The sequence below is a fragment of the Magnolia sinica genome, chromosome 7 (assembly GCF_029962835.1).
Source record: "Magnolia sinica isolate HGM2019 chromosome 7, MsV1, whole genome shotgun sequence".
NCBI classification, from domain to species: domain Eukaryota; kingdom Viridiplantae; phylum Streptophyta; class Magnoliopsida; order Magnoliales; family Magnoliaceae; genus Magnolia; species Magnolia sinica.
In genome coordinates this window covers 19,268,008-19,288,277 of record NC_080579.1, presented here as the reverse complement: position 1 = coordinate 19,288,277, position 20,270 = coordinate 19,268,008, and the positions used below count along the sequence as shown (strand labels likewise).

At 42.3% G+C, this 20,270-nt stretch overlaps 2 protein-coding genes across 6 annotated transcripts; both read left to right on the top strand.

The window, feature by feature from the left end:
- Nucleotides 1–10,333: 10,333 nt before the first annotated feature.
- LOC131251171 (uncharacterized) lies at nucleotides 10,334–17,328 on the top strand. 5 transcript variants are annotated; one of them, XM_058251726.1, is made up of 4 exons: nucleotides 10,334–10,490; nucleotides 16,055–16,096; nucleotides 16,186–16,259; nucleotides 16,419–17,328. In XM_058251726.1, the coding sequence occupies exon 4, from the start codon at nucleotides 16,462–16,464 to the stop codon at nucleotides 17,143–17,145; it is 684 nt and encodes a 227-aa protein (XP_058107709.1). In that variant the 5' UTR covers nucleotides 10,334–10,490; nucleotides 16,055–16,096; nucleotides 16,186–16,259; nucleotides 16,419–16,461; the 3' UTR covers nucleotides 17,146–17,328. The 5 variants fall into 5 exon arrangements, with proteins under 5 accessions (XP_058107709.1, XP_058107708.1, XP_058107706.1 ...); XM_058251725.1 differs by having other exon boundaries at nucleotides 16,377–17,328; XM_058251723.1 differs by lacking the exon at nucleotides 16,186–16,259.
- Nucleotides 17,329–18,312: 984 nt separating this feature from the next.
- LOC131252012 (uncharacterized) lies at nucleotides 18,313–19,856 on the top strand. The gene has a single exon (XM_058252968.1). It carries the CDS (start codon nucleotides 18,891–18,893, stop codon nucleotides 19,728–19,730), a length of 840 nt encoding a protein of 279 aa, XP_058108951.1. The 5' UTR covers nucleotides 18,313–18,890; the 3' UTR covers nucleotides 19,731–19,856.
- Nucleotides 19,857–20,270: the final 414 nt, after the last annotated feature.

Sequence of the window (20,270 nt, the reverse complement as noted above, 5' to 3'; positions counted from 1 at the left end):
GTGCGTGTGCATGGGTTCCCCCGGAGATTGTGTCTGATAGAGACACGCGCTTTACATCTATCTCCTGGACTCGTATCCAGGAAGCAATGGGTGTGGAACAGTTCAACACTGCGTTTCATCCGCAAACAGATGGGCGAGACGGAGCGCGTGAATCAAGTCTGGAAGATATGTTGCGAGCTTGTGTTTTGGATTTCAAAGACGGTTGGGATGATTGTCTTTAGTATGCGAGTTCGCGTATAATAATAGTTTCCGGCGAGTATCGGCATGGCTCCCTACGAGGCGTTGTATGGTCGCCGTGCGAGCACCACATTGTTGGGCGAAATTGGTGAGCGTAGTTTGCTTGGCCCCGGAGTTGGTGCGGGTGACTTCGAGAAGGTTGACATCATTCGACGTCGACTTTTGACAGCGCAGAGGGAGAAGAGTTATGCCGATACGAGGCGTCGACCGCTTGAGTTTATAGTGGGAGACCATGTGTTTTCCGAAGGTCTCTCCTATGAAGGGAGTTCTGCGGTTCGGTAAGAAGGAAAGACGCGAGATTTATTGGTCCATTTCAAGTTCTGGATCGAGTGGGAGCGGTAGCTTACCGCCTTGCTTTGCCCACACCTCTTGCGGGCGTGCATAACGTATTTCATGTTTCTATGCTGAAGAAGTACGTTCCTGATCCTTCGCATATTATCAGTTGGGAGCAAGTGCAGTTAAGTGAGGATGCCACTTATGTACTGCAACCGACGCGTATTCTGGATAGAAAGGAGCAGGTATTGCGTAGCAAGGTTATCCCTCTTGTGAAGGTGCTATGGACGCATCATGGTGTGGAAGAGGCTACTTGGGAAGCCGAAGCTGAGGTCAGGAAGACCTACCCTCTGATCCTCGAGGATTATATGAAGGTATGAATTTCGAGGACGAAATTTTCTTTAAGGGGGGTAGATTGTAACGACCTTGGAATTTTTGTGCTTATCTTTCCTTAAGTAGTTGTTTTGGGATAATTAGCGCTTTACTCGATTGCTTGTGAAATTCGCATCAATCACTTTAAATTGTATCTGCATGGCTCTAAACGTGTAGATTAGTGAGCGCTACGTTACTCTGAAATCTGGGATCCATCGCTAAATCCAGTTGTTTTGGGAAATTTTTGGAAGATCTGGATCGGATCTGGACCGCCCGTCGAAAGTCCGATAGCGATGATCTTAGGCTGTTGCGGTCACCGAGTTGGGCTTGATCTTCATCTCGAAAATCAAGTCGATCTGATGTTCTGGGTCGATTTGATTGAGCTCGGAGTGAAGAGTGTGAGAACGGTTGGAATTTAATAAGCTTTTATTGAAATCTGAGTCGTGTCGCTTGCGCGACGATTTTAAGCATTCTGACCGTTGGATTCTGACCCAATTTCACCCTCTGATCAGGATGGTTGGCCCAGGCATATCCTAGTGCTTGTGGACCTGATCGAGTTTTCGTGACCGTTGAATTGAGTGTGGTCCGCCACGGCTGATCTGAAGAGCCGGTCGCTATGAAATCTCTGCTTGACCTAGATCCATGGTCAAGGAGCTTAAGTCCGACCTTTCGTGGTTATAGGCCCACCAGAAGTGCTTCGTTGGATCGAGAAAGGCTTACTTTGGTTATAACCTAAGTATACCTTGACCATAGGGTTATTTCCATCATTTTAAGGCGTTTATATAGGCCTTAAACCCTAGGTGTCATTTCCATACGTATTTTGTCTAACCCTAGATTGGATCGAGTGTGGATATGTGTGAGTTAGTGTGAGTGATTGGTTGGTGATTCATCTTGATTCTTCCTTGGTGTTCTTCACTTTGAACCTTCACTTTGAATCGTTCCTCTGACGATTCTGAGTTCCTTTGGGGTAAGTTAACCTAACCCTAATTTGTGTTAGAGCTTAGACTAGACTTGGTGTTGTTGTATCTCATTTCTATCCTTATTTTAGGGTATTCTAGCGCCGTTGACGAAGACAACTCGTCTAAATCAGCTCGGCGGTTCTTTCTTCGCTTAAGGTGCGGACTTTAAGTGTATAGGTTATGGTTTTCAAGGCTTTCAATCCCGAGTTAGTGATTTATTCTTGTTATGGATGAGATTTCACATGCCAAATGTCGTGTTTACATTGCTTTTGATATGCATGTGCTATATTGAGATTTGTGTATTCTATGTGTATTTATAAAGTACCGTATACGTATAAAATATGCACTTATGTTTGCCATGATTAATTGTCGTGTATGTATGCTAGATGCATGTATGACAACTCCTTGATAAAAGGAATTGTCTAAGTGTATGTATTTCAACATGCGTCATGTATGTTGCTCCACGTATGCTAAGTGTTTGTAGAAATGCATGAATGATCTAAAGTGTAACTGATTACACTAAATGCGGGCGTTGAGAAGTGATTCTCAATACTCCTTTGGATGCGCATGTTTTCCTTTATGCAGTCACATTCCAAGTTATTTAAATTCAAGCATCTCCTATGCTTACATTTATGTTAAGTTGATATTCTTCAGATGCGTTTGTGCCATGATTTGAGTTATTGTTCCATTACTGTTTTACATTCCATATGAATATCTGTAGTAGTGTAGGATATTTGGGACTATGCCTTAGTCCAGGAGATCGGTAATTGACCCTATATTCGTGGTTGAGATTGCTTTCGCCACGTAGGACGTATTAGACGAACCCGAGCCGTATTAGAGTTGGCGGCAGTGGTTTGGCCACGCGGAGTGTTTGCGCACTCTATGTCGTTCAATTCAACATGCGCTCGTGCTAGTCGAGTTCGTCAAATAACCCGATTGTCCGATGTATGTTAACCATGTATGGACGCTACTGCTTGAATCTAGGGTACCGAACTTATCAGTGAAATCCTAATAACCATGGTACCACAATCTGCTAAGACTCATGAGCCGGACATGGTGGTATGGGACACCGTGGTCGAGCTGTCGGCCTACGCTGGGGTGACGAGCCTCCCCGTAGTGACCAGTGAGCAACTTAACTCGTGAGCCGATTATGGTGGTATGGGACACTATATTCATGTTGTCGGCCTACATTGATTGGTGACGAGCCCTTTGTAGTGACCTCGAGCATACCTGGATACCGCAAGGAGGTGACGAGCCGATCTGTGGTAGTAAGGGCATGAAAGGCGTGCATTGATTGGTGACGAGCCCTTTGCTACGACCTCAACTATATGATCGTATGAGATATCTAGGATTGACGACCCTAGTATGGATCACTGTTTGGATGGTGATATGAGGAAGGTATCTTAGCTTCCCAATCCTGTTGTGTGAAATGGACTAATAACAACTTGGTAATCATATCCATGCACCGCATTTGCATGTGCTTTGTAGATGTGGCGCACTTTGAGGCGATGTCATGCGTAACGTACGATGAAGACGCTGAGGGTGTACGCGTGAGGGCACGCATCATATTGCATTTATCCTTGCATTAACAAGAGTACTTAGGATTTATTTAATTGTTCTGCTTTATCATTACTGTTTGATTGAACTGATAACATGTTAACCAGTGCCTTATTATTCCACTGAGTTGATCACTCACTCCCACGTTTCTGGGGCGGTGTTACACACCCACCAGACTCTGTCTTAGGCCCTGATGTTGCAGATGTGGATGCGACGTCGAGGCGAGCGGGAGCTGGATGACGACGAGGCTGCCTTCTCCTATATGCAGTTTTCAGACGGGTTCTAGCGAGCCTCGGTCTGATGCGTGGGATTTCTGGGATATTTCTGGGGACTGAAATGATGTAATTTGATACTTATAATTTTGTTAAATAATACTTTTACACGATCTGGTTATATATGTAATTCAGGGATTTACACTTGTACACATATTTTACTATAAGTCTTCCGCTTGCTTTATTCACTTATCCCTGAATCATATCTGTGTTTTGGCTTAATCTATTCCATGTTTTATGCATTAATACAGTCAACATACATTCATCATTAAATATGTTGCATAAGTGATGTTTTGGAACTCGGGAGCTGAGTTATGCTCGACCCCCGAATTTCAGGGCGTTACAGTTAGAGTCATCCTCTGGTACCATCGGGTTTAGGAATTTTCACCTAGGGACATCTATAATGCCCCAATGCTAGAAACAATATTTTCAGTATCCAATCTTGCCACCCACGATGTGTCTATGGAGGCAATGACCCTGATGTCGTTAGAGCATACAGTAAGCACAATCACACAAATGCAAGTGCATGAATCACACTACCAGTCATGCAACAGTCCTGCGTGTACCACGCGCTCATGTAGTGCAACTCCGCCTATCAGGGTGCCCATAAATAATCTGTCCGAGGGCATATGCTATGATCAGTTACTCCTCATATCAAGCATACATATGATGTGTATGATCATGAATTATGGATCTATACTAAACATGTTATATAGTGATGGACTCCATTCATAACGAAGATGGGCCTAGACAGCCTACACGCTACAAGTATAAGCTTATCAATGGGCCTTAAGGAGAGTGACAATGCGAACATTTAACCAGCATCATCCATAAAATGTGGACGTCAAACTATCATTGCTCCCAAGGCACTGCCCGTTGTAAACATCATTATATACACCATGGAGGAATCACACATTGCAATGGACCTAAATACATCCCATTGGGCCTTAAGTACATCAAATGGGCTGTATCACATGGGCCTTATGTTCATCAAGTGGGTCGTATCAATGAGCCGCACCAATGGGCCTTATGTACATTGCAATGGGCCATAACCCATGGGCCTTACATACATCACAATGGGCCTTATACAATTCAAGGTGGGTCTCAACAATGGGCCTCGTGTATATTAAATGGGCCACACCTAAATATAAGTGGTGATAAGGATTTTCACCATTAAAATTTCTAAGGGTTTAATGGTGGACGTTCAAACCCACTATTTTCTATAATGTGGTCCACCTGATCCTAGATCTGTCTTATTTTTAGTCTCAAGCCTTAAAATGATCTTTTAAAAAATGGTTGGACCGCTTGGATGCAACCCATGCATCATGGTGGATCCCATAGGGATGGAAAGGATGGACATCATAGATAAGGTGCATACCCCATGGTGGGGCCCACACTAATGGAAGGTGTGGATTGCGATACATACATCAATGGGTCCCGCATGGGGCCCACCATAATGTTTATTTTCCATCCAGCCCGTTGACAAGGTCACAGAAAACATGGGGCCCACTGTAATGTTTATTATCCGCCCAACCTATGGCCAGGTCATGCGGACCTGGGGCCTACCATAATGTTTATTTTACACCCAGCCTGTTGGTAAGGTCACACAGACATGGGGCCCATTGAAATGTTTATTTTTCACCCAACCTGCTGATAACGTCACGTGGACTTGGGGCCCACCGTAATGTTTATTTTACACCCAGCCTGTTCACGAGGTCACACGGACCCAGGTGAAGTGGAAAAATAAATTTCATATTGATACAAAACTTCTGTGAAAACCCAAAAAGGGTTTCAATGGCAGACGCCCAATCCCTACTGTTTCATGTGACGTGGGCCACCTAAGCTCCACCTACGTCTGATTTTTGGGGTGACCCACTACCTCAAAAGGGGCCTACAAAATGGACAGTGTTGATGTTCACACACAGCATGGTGGGGCCCAGGGCTGGGACCCAGGGTCCCTGCCTCTTCCGTCCATAGCACAGTAGCAGCAGCAGGCGCTGCTGGATGTTTTTTTTTTTTGAAATTTGTTTTTCTACAGATTTTCCTAGGTGGGGCTCGCATACGAAAAATCCAACCCGACCACTGGATTCTATGGCCCATGACGGATCAAACGAGTCTAATATGCAGTATGTTTTTGGCGGGTAGAGACATCAAGGTGGGTCTTAATGGATTTTAAAGGTAAAAAATGTTGTTTCCCATGCCAGGGCCCGGCAGAAAATCAGATTGGGTTCATTTTTCGGCTCAACGCCTAAAGTGAGTTGAGAAATGAAATGGACGGTGTGGATTTGATTTTTACATTAAGGTAGGGCTTACATGAATAGCCTACCCTAAAAGCTCTTTTTTTTTCCGGCTTGTAAGTACATAGCCATGTCAGTACACGCTCTCCATGCTAGCCACTCCTCGCCTCACGTCCAGCGTTCAGGGATGCTGGACGGCATGGATCATCACAGCATCACGGTGGGTCCCACATGTATGTGGCCCACCTATTTGGATCACATGATGTTTGTGTTTTTCCTTCCATCTGGGCCCACCAATGGGCTAGATGTTGTAGATCAACACACCCATCAAATGGGTCCTACGAGGGTGGATGGTGTGGATAGATCACATACTTCATGATGGGGGTCTACCTAGGTGGACCACATGGCCTCATCATTAAAGAAAATAAAGAAAGAGAGAGAAAGAAAGACAAGAAGGACGGTGATGAGGGGCCTCGCCACTATGAGCCCCACATGATACAACTCATACATCAAAATGGGTCCCACCAACAAGTGGGCCCTAAAATAAGAATTTACAGCGGATCACCCACCTTTAGGCCTTCTCCTTAGTCCCTTAGCCTCCTTAGCTCCTTGCCTACACTTTTGATGGTGGTTGATGGGGTTTTGATGGTGGGGATGAGAGATGAGAGGGTGGGCCACACTTGTTGTTGTTTGGGAGAGAAGAGAGGTTGGATGTGGGATGCTTGGGAGATTTTTTTTTTTGAAAAATGAGAGAGTGAGAGAAGTGATGGGATGATAAAGATGGGTGATGGGTTGAGTGATGGGTTGTAAGAAAAAGATGGGTGGAGTGATGTATTGTAAGAAAGGGATGGGTGGAGAGAGAGCGAGTTGACTTTGGGAATGGGAGAGATGGGTTGCTTGTACTTGGGTATGGCTTGTACTTGACATGAGTGATTGATTGATTGATGGGACATGTTGTAGAGATTCCCTCGAAATTCACAACGCGTGGCGTTTTCTTTGAATTGAACACGGGCTCACATCTTCTGGCCAGGGTATCGGTTCGGTGCGCGAGTCGCAGCGTTGGAACCGCGACGACGGTGCGGTCGCTAAGGTACAGGTTTCAGGTCGAGCTAACTTCAGTATACAGGACCCGGTTTAGGATCGTGCGCAAATATTAGATACAGGTCGAGGGTTACCGGAATTCGACTAGGAGGACTGCGGAAGTCCACGGAACGATACAAACTATGATACGGGTCTTACATATTGAAAGTGAAATGATCATGTGCCAGGTTGAAATAGACGAGGACTAGAGAGCTCCTCTCATAGGATATCTTTAAAGTCCACAAACCAAAGCTAGTAGGGATTTGAGAAGATTGGCCTTTAATTATGACATGATCGATAACGAATTGTACCGAAAGGGGACTGATGGTGTTTTATTAAGGTGTTTAGCCAAAATGGAAGCCTAGCTAGTAATGGGCGAGGTTCACAAAGGGTCATGTGGAGCTCGATCATCAGGCCAAGAGAAAAATGAGGCTCACACTAAGGCATTATGGGTATTTCTGGCTGACAATGATAACCAATTGCATTCGATACGCGAAAGGATGTGAAGCATGTCAAATAAAATGAGTTGATTCAACATGTGCCCACAACCGAGATTCATTTGATCATCAAGCCATGGCCCTTCTGGGGATGTGTGATTGATTTGATAAGTCAAATCCATTCACCCTCAACGCGTATGGGAATTAGGATTCGAGAGAGAATGATGAATAAGGTGGCAAGGGATAGAAAAGAATATTTGAAACATTTATTTATATTAATCGAGGGTATAAAGCATTTATTAGGGCATCATTAATTTTTTGTTTTGTATGATATGAGTACATGCGTCGCAATGGGGTTAACTCTTATTTCGAAAAAATGTGGTTAGAGCGAACATGTAGGGCTATATCGGTCATAAATGGTTGCTATGATGTTTCCACGTGTACCGAAGGACTATTGTATTAATGAGGGGTCATACATTGCTTTCATCTTTTTCCAAAGGTGAAGCGATGTACCGAAGGACTATTGTATTAATGAGGGGTCATACATTGCTTTCATCTTTTTCCAAAGGAGAAGCGACTGGAGGGGGGGGGGGAATGTTTATCTCCATTGTGACCAATTCTTGCGAAAGCCAATCAGAGCAAGTTGCATGTGATATGGATGGATTTGTGTGGTATATTTGGAGATCTTTAGGGATATATGAAGATGATTCTACTGTAATACAGCTGGAGTGCATCGAGCAACGCCACATCATCTCCTAAGCGGTTGAGTGAAGAGTGATCATGATGAAGTGGTTACCGAACAAATGGCAGGTTTAGAAGCAAAGAGTGATTATGCTAAATGGTTACAGCAACCGTCAGAACGTGGAAACATCTAGATGGCTGGGTTAAGGCTATAAATAACAGATGATTTTAATAAAGCAAATTGTCTCATATCAACCAATCTAGTCAAATTTATCTTTCAATCAAATCGAAATATCTTTCAATTATTCATCATTTACATTCTTTGGTGTAATCCCTTTAATTTTTTACCCGTCAATTACATTTTGTTGTGTAATTCATTACTTTTGCCTGTTGTTTACATTCCTTAGTGTAATCCATAACGTTAATCAAGTAGCTGTTAACTTTAGTTGTAATTCAGATTTAGGCTTATACGCTGGATTTGATTCGAGCATCAATTAGAATTTCCTATCCAGGAAAGTATTTTGCAGCTGTTCTTTGCGACCAACTATAAGAATTCATTTCTTACTCATTTATCTGTATTGAAAAGTACTTTTATACGGAAGACAAATGTATAACTCATTATTAGAGAACAAACCCTATCATTTGACTGTAACCTAACATACCGTGTGAGCAGCTAAATAAGCAACTGATATTATTCGATATCAGTCACATACCATGTATCTGCCTATCTTGGTGCTTGGGATTATAATTGTTCAGTTTGAATTAAGATACACGATTCAATTATGACAAGATCACACTTGTCACGTGATAAAAACTGTAATTCAAATAACAATAAAAATGAATGAGATGAATGTAGGACTTGTCTAAAATTTCAATTATAATAGTAATTGACTGCAAGTGATTATTGAGATCCATGTGTTTTTTTTTTTTTTTCCATACGTGTATCATATTTCAAAAATAGTTTTATAATAGAAAATTATAATAATTATAATTTACTTTTATTTAATTATATTTGATTGCATTTGAATATTAATAATTTTTATGCTAATGACACATTCTAAAGATAACGATGGCTCCTCGTAAATCTAATCAAAGTCTTCAAATAATATTGACATGAATTGAATTACTGAGCCTCAGGAGAGCATCAATGGACACTCATGATGGACAGTCTGAATATCCAGTGCCAATTATAGGGGGTTGTACACACTATTTGAAAGGTTTTTAATGATGGACATGCGATCCTAACTACTCCCGGTTGTGTGGCCTACTTAACAAATCAACAACATATTTTTTAGACATTAGGAGAGAATCTATGGACGCATGTGATGAATGGATTAGATTTACTGTACACATCCCAATGGGTCCTATAAATAATGCGTGTGCACCAAATTATGTACTCTACTATGTATGGTGTCAATCATAGTGTAACTCTCAGTCGCGGGTTGGGAAGCTCCCTAGACGGAAGCTTTGTGGGGTCCACAGAGATTCCATTACAAATCTACTCCGTCCATCAGTTTTGCAAGACCACAATAGGACAAAATTCTAAATTACATGCAGATCCAAAGCTCATGTGGGCCGCACCATATGAAGCACTGGGAATTGAATACCCACCATTGAAAACTATGTGGCTGCCACAGAAGTTTTGTATCAAGATAATATTTTCATACAGTTTATCTGAGTGGTAATAACCCTATGAACGGTTTGGATAGCATATAAACATCATGTTCAGCTCCAGAAAGGTTTCAACGGTGGAAATTTCCGTTCCACTGTTTCATGCGGTATGGCCCACAATCTGCCTGATATTTTAAATATCTGTGCTGTTCTGGTCTTCCAAAACTGATAGACGGAGTGGATTTATCACGGACATCTCTGTGGGCCCCACACAGCTTCCGACTACACGAACTTCCTGTGCAACCAATCCGCGTCCGTTATTCTCTTCCTTCCATGCAACTTTTTCATAGCGGAAAAAAAAAAGCGTTTACACGTGGAGTGATCACGTCTTATGAAAGACTTTCACAAATGTTTCAACGGTTGTCATGGCCCACTTGAGTTTTGGATACTCATTTTTGGTCGCATGCCCTAAAATGAGATCGAAACATGGATGGACGGGGTGGATTTCTCATAAACATCACAGTGGGCCCACCTTGCATCCTAGCGCAGGAACTTTCTGCGAAAGCTTTCGCATGGAATCCCCGTCCGATCCAAACGACCCTTCACTTAAATCCTGACCGTACATCTTTCGGCCGAGCATCGTATAATATCTCATGCGCGCTTTTACAGCTCCTCTTTCTATCTCCCGAAAATCCGCCCCTTCTTCACCGTCCATCACAAAGGGCTTTTCTTCTTTCTCATCACCAAACCCTAAAAATCAATCATCGATTCGGGGTACGTTTTCTCTCTTCTCTCAATTAACAGATCTTTTCTTCCTTTCTAAGCATCTCTTCTCGGGATTTACTGTTTTTTTTTTTTTTCCTTTACAATCATACCCCCTTTTCTATTTTCTTACAATTCATGTAATTTTGTAGGATTACACGTTCTTGGATACTTGCTGATTGATTTTCTTTTGCACCATCATGCAATTTTTATTGGATTTTGCTATCTGGATCGATTCACATCCCATCAGACATTGCTTGTAATATTTGATTTGTATTTGGGTATTTGTGTTTGACCCTTAAAATCTTTTGAATTTCAAATCCAAGGGAAGGATTTCTTGCAAATTCCTTTTGGCTGTTGTTTGTTCCTTTTTCAATGCTTAAGCTCGTTTACTAGCGTAGCCAATGAATTTGCGATCGGATGGTTGGAATTTGTTGGTTCTAAAATACAGAGATATAGCAGAAAATCCAAAATAAAAAACCAGAAATAACAAGAGAGGAATCTAGAGAGCTGAGGCACATTACTGTCGTTGTCTTAAAGACAAATTTGCCCTCACAGGAAGACGATCCCTGATGCACTGGTCCCATCAGGTCTGCCCCCAGGATACAATAGCTCTCCTCCAAGCTGAACGGCTTAGATCTGGTGCACTCCCAATCACAGCCACACAAACTCAAGAATACTCGAATTGATATGCCCAGAGAAAACACAGAGGAAAAACCAGAGAGAAGAATTTTTCAGATGGATTTGCAATGGAGAAGAGATGTCCTTATAAAGGGGATTTGCAATAGAGAGAAGATGGCTTTATAAAGGAAAAGTAGGTAGTTGTTAGGGCTTGAGGCGCATGCGAGCGATGTAATAAATGTATGTTAGCACATGCCTGCTCATTAAGGTGTCTGATCAAAGACACACCACGCCACGTCCACGACCACGGCCGCGGTGCACGCGTGCGAGGTTGCCCCCATGGCATACCCTTGTTTTCCAATACAAAGTATTAGTGAGGGGTTTTAATATACAAGCTTAGTTTTCTTAACAACTTTCTAATGTGGAACAAAACTAAACCCAATTAAGGCAAGTTGTTTAACAAAAGGCAAAAAACTATTTTTCTAGAATTTTCAAATCATTTAAAAAAAAAAAACCTTTTTAATCTCATGGAATTCATACTCGGCATGGGTCCGATGTTATGCCTATCAAAATTACCCGAATGGCATCATATGATGATAGTTATTTGTTTATTTGTGATTGATGAGGAATTGGAGTGGTCAAATTTCATGCTGATGATGAAAGTATGATTGTTTGTGTGCCAATACATGTTCTTTGATACCAATATTTTAAATTATGCACTCCAGTGCCCAATTTGCATGTAGGATTACCCCTCATTAGGGGTGCAACTTGGGCAGGTTGGGTCATGATGATGTTCAACCCGAGCCCAACCCAACCTCTGTAGGACCTAACCACAACCCAACCAGAGTCCGCTATACTTCACCCCACCTGACTTGATCCAAATTCATGTTATTATTCCCAACCCGACCTAACCCGATCTGAATTTTCTCAATCCGAATCCAACCCAAATAAAAATGGGGGTGTTTTCCAACCTGAACCTGTACTAAGGACCCTGACAACCTGCCCTGAGCTCGGGTTGGGTTACTCAGGTTCAGGTTGATAAGACAAGTAAATTCTGATGATTATCCTGCTTGTATAGTTGAGGATTTTAAGGAGGACAGGATTCTATGATATTTATTCAGTGCCATATTTTAAATGCTGAAAATCTTCTGGTGGGATGTGAGATTTAGAGACAAGGTTGTTTGAGATCATATTCATAATGGGTAATGCTTTTTGGGTCCTCACATATTTGGGAGCCCGAATTCTTGAAGAAGATTCTCCTCCTTATCTCTCACTTCTACAAACAATATTTTGTTTTAAAGGCACATATCTGATTCCTGATGCTTGTGCAGCATTGCTCGGTGTGTGTAGTTCCATGCTTTCTTTACGTTGCTTGATATTATAGAATAGCTAAAGACGGGTGCACGTTGTCGTGTGGCTGCTAGGCCATGGAATAAATACAAATGATAGAGGTTGTTCCATGGATACCGATGCATCTCACTGGAGAACAAACTCAAGCTTTTCTCCTCCAGTGTCAAGGCGATGGGATTGTAGATTCCAATCAAATGGGTTATGTCAATGATCTCATGAAGCTGCTTTCTATGGGTCTCGGGAGTCTTTAAATAGTAAAGGAAGCAGAAGCAGGGCACCAGGTGGGTGGCACCCCAACCATTACCATTTCTTTATCTGATGGTGCGTTTTCGTATTTAGGAAGCCCATATGTCAATTTCCAGGCCCCTTGGTGGATACAAACTCTGCAGAAGTTTGATTCTGCCTAGTTTGCTACTACTTCAGTAGGAGGTAATTGATGTGAGATTTGCTGTCCTTTAAATCAATGTCATAGCTGTCAATGTTAAGGTGCAATAGTGCAGGTTGAAATGCACTCTTCAATGCGATTTTCCCATTTTTTCCCTTCATGGTGGCCTGTAATCATTTCCTTGGAATCCATGTTGTCTTTGGTAATCTTCCTGTGGTTCAGTTGCTGTGGTGATTTAGCATGTTCCTGAAATGAGTCATTCAACTTTTGGTGTCATATATTGTATTCTATTAAGTATAGTGAACTTTCTGAGGACTTCTCAGGGACTATATAGTATAGACTTCATATCCTAAGATTGCTGATAACTATTTCCCATATGTACCCTTTATGGCTTCATCGTTATGGAAAACTAGGGGAAGTGGCACGTGTGGCACACAGGCATAGGATGGGAGAGAAAAAAAAAGTAGGAGAAAACCCATCTCCACTTTTTCCTATGGTTGTAGCTTGCTCAACCTTTAGATCTGCCTAGTTTTTGGCTGACATCTTGAGGTGAGTCAGGACATTAGATGTACGGTATGGATTTCAGACAGTCATCATAGTGGGCCCCACAGTGTCTTTGTTGTTCAGCCTCCTTACTAATACGCTTTGTGCACTTCACATAAAGAGGAGGGGAATTAATGCGGGGGCATTTTCACATTGAGCTCGAGTGGGGTCACCTGTGGGATGCAGGGGCACACTCGGGATGGGTGACCCATGTGATTTGGGGCCCACGGGGGAGGTCTCGTGTTTGAGACTCCTCACCATGGGTGATTAATGCGCATTTTACACCGGGCCCGAGTGGGGTAGCCCGTGGGATGCGGGGACACATTAGGGGTGGGCGGCTCATGTGATTTGGGGCCCACGAAGGGGGTTTGGCCGAGGTCCTAAACCCATGAGATGTGGGGCCTGGGCTATGAGATAAATGGATTAATTCGTCATACTTTAACAGTTCGAGCTTTTAGAGCAAGTGGTTAATTGTCGTGCATCAAATTTGGTATCAGAGCGGGAGGTCTCGTGTTTGAGACCCCTCACCAGGAGTGATTAATGTAGGGGCATTTTCATATTGGGCTCGAGTGGGGTCGCCCGTGGGATGCAGGGGCACACTCGGGATGGGTGACCCATGTGATTTGGGGCCTACGGGGGAGGTCTCGTGTTTGAGACTCCTCACTAGGGGTGATTAATGCGCATTTCACACCGGGCTCGAGTGGGGTAGCCCGTGGGATGCGGGGACACACTTGGGGTGGGCGGCCCATGTGATTTGGGGCCCATGAAGGGGGTTCGGCCGAGGTCCTAAACCCATGAGATGTGGGGCTTGGGCTATGAGATAAAGGGATTAATTCGTCATACTCTAACCAGGGTATCCCCTATCCGTTACGATACAGCCGTATCGGTTGATATGTATCGGTAAAGACAGTGACCGTTACGCGATATGGGGCCGTAACGGGACACCCCCCGATTTTATAGCCATAACGGCCCCGTAACGGTCGTTACGGGGCGTAACGGTAAAAAAAATGGCCTTTAAAAAAAAAAAAAACTTCTTGCTTCCAAATTATTCCTAAATCATTCTATTGCTATTTTCGACCACTCTTAGCTTGATATTACAGATAAAAACAACTTATATTAAGGATTTTCTTGATTCGAAGCTCTGTGGGCCATTTTTCAGAAATTCCTCAAAAATAGGTATTTATATTTTTTATTCAATGTTTTGCTGTTTGAATGGTAGAATATTATGTGTTAATCATAATAGAAGATATTGATGTCCATTTTACAGATTATTGTTATCATTTTATGTATATTTTTTCTATTTATGCACTATTTTTAGCCTTTTTTTATAAAAAATTTGAAAAATCATTTTTTATTGAATGTTTTGCTGTTTTAATGGTAGAATATGATGTGTTAATCATAGTAGAACATGTTAATTTCCATTTTATAGATTGTTGTTGTCATTTTATATTTTTTTTATAATTTTTTCTATTTACGCACTATTTTTGACCTTTTTTTCTTTTAAAAAAATTTCGAAAAATCATTTTTTATTCAATATTTTGCTGTTTTAATGGTAGAATATGATGTGTTAATCATAGTAGAAGATATTAATGTGCATTTTACAGATTGTTGTTGCCATTTTATATTTTTTTAATTATTTTTTTCTATTTACGCACTATTTTCGGTCTTTTTTTTTTTTAAAAAAATTCGAAAAATCATTTTTTATTGAATGTTTTGCTGTTTTAATGGTCGAATATGATGTGTTAATTATAGTAGAACATGTTAATGTCCATTTTACAGATTGTTGTTGTCATTTTATATTTTTTAATAATTTTTTTCTATTTGTGCACTATTTTTGGCCTTTTAAAAAAAAAAATTGAATATATTACACATGTAAGATATTTTCATATTACATTCAATCTAATATATCTACCATTGATAGCAGATAGTTAGAAAATTAAATATATGAGTTTTGCATTCAAATCCAGGTTGTCTGGTTCATAAATTCATCAGAAAATCCGATACTACTTCTCACCAAAGAGTGGACCATTTACACCATCATAAACATGTTCCAATTTATAAATGAATGCATATTTGGAATGCTTAGAATATTCCGGATTTAAATCATATTTTTTTGGCAAAAAAATAAAAATAAAATTGCACTGTTATAGGCCGGTACGCCCCCGTATTGCCGTTACACCCCTATATCCATATCTGTATCGGAGGGCATTGTTATGCCAACCGATACTGATACGGGATTCCTTGACTCTAACAGTTCGAGCTTTTAGAGCAAGTGGTTAATTGTCTTGCATCAGGAAGTTCAGCAGTCTACTTGCATCAAAGAATTAAAAAGATATTTGGTGCAGGGATAAAAATGTCTTAGAGCTGCTCATGTTATATATGGTATAGATATTCAGTGCTGCATGCATTTCATAGTTCTTATCCTGGATCATATTTTTTCCACCCGTAAGAAACAGTTAAAAGGAGCAAGCAATGGCATCCAGATTTTTAATTAAAGTCACTGCCAGTTTTCTGTTTTTCTGCTAATCAGACTGAAAAAACCAATGTTATCACGTCTGTGGCATCACTATCTGTGCTGTTTCTTCTGCTTCCTACATTAAGCATCTTTTTCCTTATACTTAAATAGGCCCTCTTCTTCTTTGCCAACTAAACTAGATATCTTTTTTTATGTGGTCAGGACTACAGTCTGGAGGCTCCTCTGTTTCCTCAGTTGACGGGGGTAAATTTCTACTTTAACTTGTGGCTGATAGCTTTGATCTGAATTATGTTGCTGAGTATCATCCTTCTGTTCACATTTTCTTGTTGTAGAGGTGCTTTACTGTGGGAACATCCACATTGCCTAATATCTTTGGTTCCCCATCACCTCTTTCTTAATCTCATTGGTGGGAATCCCCTAGCAACCAACCTATCTCAGTCCCATATCTCAACATTTCAAGCAGACTCTCTTTCATATCTAAACCCATCTACCTGCTTGTCTTCCACAATCCTGCTTTGGATAGGGAAGCTTGTAAGTTGGTGACTGAAACAGCTAGTGTTGGCAGGTCAAGAACTGGTGATAATAGGACCTCACCTTTCTTACCCGAGATGGAGGCTTCCCCAGATCCAAGCACAAGTTCTAGAAGAGAAGGGTTGTTTGATGGAGAAAGCATCGATATGACAGAAAACACAGACACAGAGAACATAAGGCTGCCGCTTTATAATTCTAACGATGGTCAGAAATGCGGGTTATGTGGGAGACATCTGAGGCAGAGGTCCCCATGGAGTTCTTATCGTATTGTGAGAAGCGGTGATATGCCCATTGCTGGTGTGCTTTCTTGCAGCCATGTTTTTCATGCAGAGTGCTTGGAGGAGACAACGCCAAAAACCCAAATCCATGACCCTCCTTGCCCGACTTGTTTGAAAATTGCGGGCAGGGCTGAAGCGTCCTCATCCATTTCGGAACCGTTGAAGGAGGCCTTGAAATCAGCAGACATGGACCAGGGAATCAATATTGCCAGTGACGGCATGGGGAACAGCAGCGATCGACCTTCGGATCACATGGAGAGTGGGTTGCGGAGAAATCGGTCTCTGCTTATGCCAAGGAGGGGTGGCACTGGCAGTTCTTTGATAAAGAATCATTTTAAGAAGCATCTCTCTTTCAAGGGGAAAGCAGGTAAAGAACTTTTCGGCGCGAAAGCATCCCGCCGAACTGGATCATCCTCTTCAGATCCCCACGCCAACCAGAACCCAGTTGGGTGTCCGAGAACTGGCCGGCCCTCCAAAAAGTAGTCCTGCAAGGAAGAGATGCTTGTAGCCTTTATAGAAGTTGGTAGCGAACCAGTAGTAGGGGAGCTCATGTACATTAATCTGTTCAAGAGTCTTATATTTAAGCCTGATTCTATTCATAGACATATGCTAAAAGATCAGTGCATTAGTTTCAGTATAATTTCAATGAAATTGACTTATTGATTATGTTGGGTCCCATCTTCCATGTATGCAGCTAGCTATCTGTGTCCCTGCACATCGGGTAGCAGCCATTTTGTACATGACCTGGCCCAAAAAAATCAGGTTGGCTGCTCCATTTTTGGCTAGGTCATGAACATAGTGGGGCCCACCTGATGTGAATTCACTATTTTGGGTCCTCTGCTCTGCTCCATTTATTTTGGACCCGGGACCTAAAAGAAGGGCCTCTTTCAAAAATCCAAGTGACCCACATCCACATGTGAAGCTCTTGTTACTTAAAGCCAGGTTCTTGCCAGATGCATTAGGTTGTCTTACCACCTGGATGGAAGCTCTTGCTTCCCATCTTCCTCTGCTCTTTTGCTTCTGTTTTGACATTCCATGAAGTTCATCAGTTGGTTTTGTTTCTAGTTTCAAGTATCAATAATCATTGATTTACTGTTTATGAGTTTGTGTTGTGGCTGTCTTTCCTTATTATTCTCTGCCAAGAAATGAAATCATGATGATGGATCTGCAGATGTAGGCAGTGCTGTCATCGTGGTACACATGGCAAACATGTATGGGCAGTTGATCTGGTGGTCCACCATGTTCATTAGCCATAAGTTGAAAGTCAGTGAATGGACAATTCCAGTCCATCTGGTTGTTTGGGCCGATTGTTCTGAGTTCGCCCATTGAATGTGGATTCTTGCTCAGTTTTGAGTTACCATAGCCTGATCTCCTAGTCGTTTGGGCTTAATGCCCCATCCACAGCGGCCCACCAAATCAACGGTCCAGATCATCAAATTTTAAGTGTCGTGATTCCTGCACTCTATATTGATATTATACTTTAATAGTCGAATAATGCGACATTCCATGAAGTTCATCAGTTGGTTTTGTTTCTAGTTTCAAGTATCAATAATCATTGATTTACTCTTTATGAGTTTGTGTTGTGGTTGTCTTTCCTTATTATTCTCTGCCAAGAAATGAAATCATGATGATGGATCTGCAGATGCAGGCAGTGCTGTCATCGTGGTACACATGGCAAACATGTATGGGCAGTTGATCTGGTGGTCCACCATGTTCATTAGCCATAAGTTGAAAATCAGTGAATGGACAACTCCAGTCCATCTGGTTGTTTGGGCCGATTGTTCTGAGTTCGCCCATTGAATGTGGATTCTTGCTCAGTTTTGAGTTACCATAGCCTGACTTCCTAGTCTTTTGGGCTTAATGCCCCATCCAGAGCGGCCCACCAAATCAACGGTCCAGATCATCAAATTTTTAGTGTCGTGATTCCTGCACTCTATATTGATATTTTACTTTAATAGTCGAATAATGCAAAATTAGGTCGATTTAACTAGTGGTGATTTTTGGTTGGTTTGATGAAATCTCTGATGGGTGATCTTAAAAACAAGGACACTGATCCAAGAGAGAGAAACCTGTGAGGGCCTTGTCTCTTTTCTCACGTGAATGCTCTTAACAATCACCTCTCCTCATTCACTCTCTTCACGTTCAATGAAGTGTACAACCATTCCTTTTTATCCCCATTCAACTGCCCCGTCCTTCTCAATCTCCTTCCTATAATCCCCCTCCCACCCATGAAAGATCTCTCTCTCCTTCTCCTCAAGAACTCCCTTGCAGCCAAGATGAAGAAAGGCCTCGGAAGCTTTTGCAATGGCGTCAGCTCCACCTCAACACTCAACCAACACAGGACCGACCATGACATCTCGTATGCGGTCACCCCATCTCTCCTCAGCTCCTACTTCGATGACGGTAATTTCACGCAGAGCCCGCCTTCCCTGGAGGACATGATCATGCAGCTGGAATTAGAGGAGGAGGCTGCGAGGAAGGCCAATCTCAATGAGTATGGTGGTCTCCGACATAGGATGTCGTGTGTGAACAACTCCGACATCCTACGGTCTGCGAGGAACGCGTTGAATCAGTACCCAAGGTTTTCTCTAGACGGGAGAGATGCAATGTACCGCTCATCCTTCAGGAACTTTGGTCTGCAAGCGGGCCGTTACGAAGGTGGCCGGAGATCCGTGTGTTGTGGGGATAGAGTCGCAGGGCGATTTCGCATGGATGGTTATGATCTGGACTTGGAGAGAAATCATGGGCTACCACCAACTTTAGCTGGGGAGACTGTGGTGTGGTGCAAGCCAGGAGTTGTGGCCCAACTGATGGGCTTGGAGGCCATGCCACTGCCCATCAGTGGTAGACATGGTAAAGGGAGATTGAAGTCTAAGATTCGGAAAGAAAATCTCAAAAGGATTGAAAGGCATGAATGTGAAAAAAGAAGGCTCTACATGGGCATGCATGCATGTGGGGTAGGAACTGGGAGAGAAACTGTGGGGTCATGTTCGAAGCCGAATTACCGTGTGATGCCGCCGATCACCGTCGAACCAACGAAGGGTGGGATGGGTTGGCGGATTCGCTAGGTGTTTAAATTTGAATTCTGAAATGGGCAGGAAGAGTTGTGTTTCTAATTTCCTTTTTAGTCTATAATATGAAAAATGAAGAAAGTCTTATGAATAAACTACCTTAGATGAGATTTTCATTGCCAATCTGCTATTATTTTGGAAGGTTGGTGGTTTGTTTCTAACATTATATTTTGCATAGGAAGCAGAAAGATACATAGGTAAATGACTTGGTAGCAACTAGTTAAAAGACGGGCAACTCGGACCACTCGTTTGGTCCTGACTCGAGTCTATACTCGCCCGACTCAGGGCTGAATCAGCCCAACTCATCCATCAGGCCAGATTGGGCCCTCCTGAGTCCGAGTTGACTCAGGCAAGTCGAATCGGACTTGAGTATTAAAACTAGGTCCAGGCATGCTGCATTGCACAAGACAATGACATGAAAGGGCAACATAGGAGGACAATGGTGCCGTTCACCTTAATAAGGGTAGCACGTGGTTACCTCATTTTCACATTGTACCCGTGGTTTTTGTTGATGCAGAAATCTGGTTAGCCCTCCCT

What these genes read in the sequence shown, in the direction of transcription:
- LOC131251171 (XM_058251723.1), top strand. Translation starts at nt 16,462, where the DNA reads ATGGAGGCTTCCCCAGATCCAAGCACAAGTTCTAGAAGAGAAGGGTTG.
- LOC131252012 (XM_058252968.1), top strand. Translation starts at nt 18,891, where the DNA reads ATGAAAGATCTCTCTCTCCTTCTCCTCAAGAACTCCCTTGCAGCCAAG.